This window comes from Octopus bimaculoides, chromosome 5, assembly GCF_046866305.1.
Source record: "Octopus bimaculoides isolate indiv1 chromosome 5, ASM4686630v1, whole genome shotgun sequence".
NCBI classification, from domain to species: Eukaryota; Metazoa; Mollusca; class Cephalopoda; order Octopoda; family Octopodidae; genus Octopus; species Octopus bimaculoides.
Genome location: NC_142932.1, coordinates 29,787,912 through 29,790,411, shown reverse-complemented (window position 1 = coordinate 29,790,411; position 2,500 = coordinate 29,787,912). Strand labels below are relative to the sequence as shown.

Genomic DNA, 2,500 nt, shown 5'->3' with positions numbered 1-2,500 from the left:
AAATGCGCCAGAGGTTATCTTTAAAATATTGGATTTCGTGCTCTCGTAGACGCTCCTCTGTCTGTGAATCATCATCATCATCATCATCATCGTTTAACGTCCGCTTTCCATGCTAGCATGGGTTGGACGATTTGACTGAGGACTGGTGAAACCGGATGGCAACACCAGGCTCCAGTCTGATTTGGCAGAGTTTCTACAGCTGGATGCCCTTCCTAACGCCAACCACTCAGAGAGTGTAGTGGGTGCTTTTACGTGTCACCTGCACGAAAACGGCTACGCTCGAAATGGTGTCTTTTATGTGCCACCCGCACAAGCCAGTCCAGGGGCACTGGCATCGATCTCGCTCGAAAATCCTACAGGAGCCAGTCAGGCGGTACTGGCAACGGCCACGCTCAAAATGGTGCATCTCATGTGCCACCCGCACAAGAACCAGTCCAGGGGCACTGGCAACGATCTTACTTGGCTTGCCGGGTCTTCTCACGCACAGCACATTTCCAAAGGTCTCGGTCAGTAGTCATCGCCTCGGTGAGGCCCAATGTACGAAGGTCTTGCCTCACCACCTCAGCCCAGGTCTTCCTGGGCCTACCTCTTCCACGGGTTCCCTCAACTGTTAGGGTGTGGCACTTTTTCACGCAGCTATCCTCCTCCATTCTCACCACATGTCCATACCAGCGCAATCGTCTCTCTTGCACGCCACAACTGATGCTTCTAATGTTCAGCTTTTCTCTCAAGATACTTACACTCTGACGGGTATTCACATTGACATTACACATCCAACGGAGCATACTGGCTTCATTCCTTGCGAGCTTACGTATGTCCTCAGCAGTTACAGCCCATGTTTCACTGCCATGTAGCATGGTTGTTCGTACGCATGCGTCATACAGTCTGCCTTTTACTCTGAGTGAGAGTCCCTTTGTCGCCAGCAGGGGTAAGAGCTCTCTAAACTTTGCCCAGGCTATTCTTATTCTAGCAGCTACACTTTCAGCGCACCCACCCCCACTACTAACTTGGTCGCCCAGATAGCGGAAGCTATCGACTACCTCTAGTTTTTCACCCTGGAATGAGATAGAAGTTGTTTCCTGTTTGTTTGCAGTCTTTATTGCACCTGAACATCTGCCACAAACAAAAACTAACTTGCTAGTTAACCTGCCTTTGATGTTGCTGCACCTCTTATGTGTCCATAGCTTGCACCGGGTACATCTTATAGAGTTACTACCTATTATTTTGATTTCTTATTTAAGGTGAATCTGAAGAAGTCAAACTGTCAAACCTTAAGAAATTAATCTATTTGGAATGTGTTATCAAGGTAAATGAAAATTTCTCGAATAATTATAATAAAATAGAAGTTAAAACCAAGAATAAATCATATCCAGAAATGCGTTAGTTTCAATTGGGTTCAGTACCCGTGCACTACTGATTTGTGGGTTTAAATCGACCGGTTGTTGTTGGGTGTAGGATTTGATCGTCAGTATCCATCTCCCTTTAAAAAAAAAAGACGTATGAAACTGTGTACTTGGTATTTAAGACCCAGGATTCTTTTGTAGGAAGAGTGGATAGTTTTTTTTTTTTTTGCTTGCTGAGTGTAACATATCATTTTATTGTGCTTATAATTTTGTCCACTAAAAGGCATGAAATAATGATAGAAAGGCTTACATTCTCCTTCATTAGCGAAGAAACAGTGTTTTTATAGCTCTCTTTTCCTGAATAAGTTACGGACAAACTAAAAAATATACAAATTCCGTTGGAAAAATTTTTTTAAATAGGAATGAACATACGGAACAAAGATATATGAGATTTGTCTTGATCGAATACAAAAATAATAATTGATACTAACATAGACTCAAACTCAGAAATTAGGAATCAATTATTTAGATTGAACTCCTTGCTTAGTATTTTATAGGCACAGAAAGGAGGAAATGGAAAGCTAAGTGCGGGGGTATTTGAACGTAGAAGTAAGTAGCTGGAACAAACACCACTAGGCATTTCTCCGACATTTCAATAATTTTGACAATTTCTAACATTTAAAGCTAATCACAACATATTCAAATTTTGCTAAAGATTTCTGTTATTAAAAGTCTTTATCAAAGTGAATTGAAGAACCAAAATGCCTCAGTTAAGAATAATAAGAATAATAATCTTTACATTTGTTCTAGGAAGTGCAACGTCTTTACCCATCAGTACCACTTATTGGGCGATTGGCTGCTGAGGATTTCAATATTGGTGAGTTTACTATTAAGAAATATAAACACGCAACAAATGCCTTACTCACAGAAATTAACTTTTCAGTTTCTATGAAGGAATCACATTCCTAATCGAACACAAATTACACCCAGCTACTCTCATGTATAGCTACCTTTCGGTGAAAGAAGACCTATGATGTCTATTTATGCTGATACATTCATAACTGAATAATAAATATAATAACTACAGATATTACCATATCTGTCTATGAGAGTGACAAAAATTTAAAGTGCTGTATTTAATTTTGCAGGTCCTTATG

At 40.4% G+C, this 2,500-nt stretch overlaps 1 protein-coding gene across 1 annotated transcript in view; it reads left to right on the top strand.

The window, feature by feature from the left end:
• The window catches only part of LOC106876141 (cytochrome P450 4V2), a 20,591-nt gene that overhangs the window by 11,993 nt on the left and 6,098 nt on the right, over positions 1-2,500 (top strand). Inside the window, exons 9-11 of the mRNA XM_089352139.1 lie at positions 1,242-1,306; positions 2,154-2,220; positions 2,492-2,500. The exon at positions 2,492-2,500 is cut by the window's right edge and continues 168 nt beyond it. Coding sequence (XP_089208265.1) covers positions 1,242-1,306; positions 2,154-2,220; positions 2,492-2,500 — 141 coding nt within the window. The remainder of the gene's footprint in view (positions 1-1,241; positions 1,307-2,153; positions 2,221-2,491) is intronic.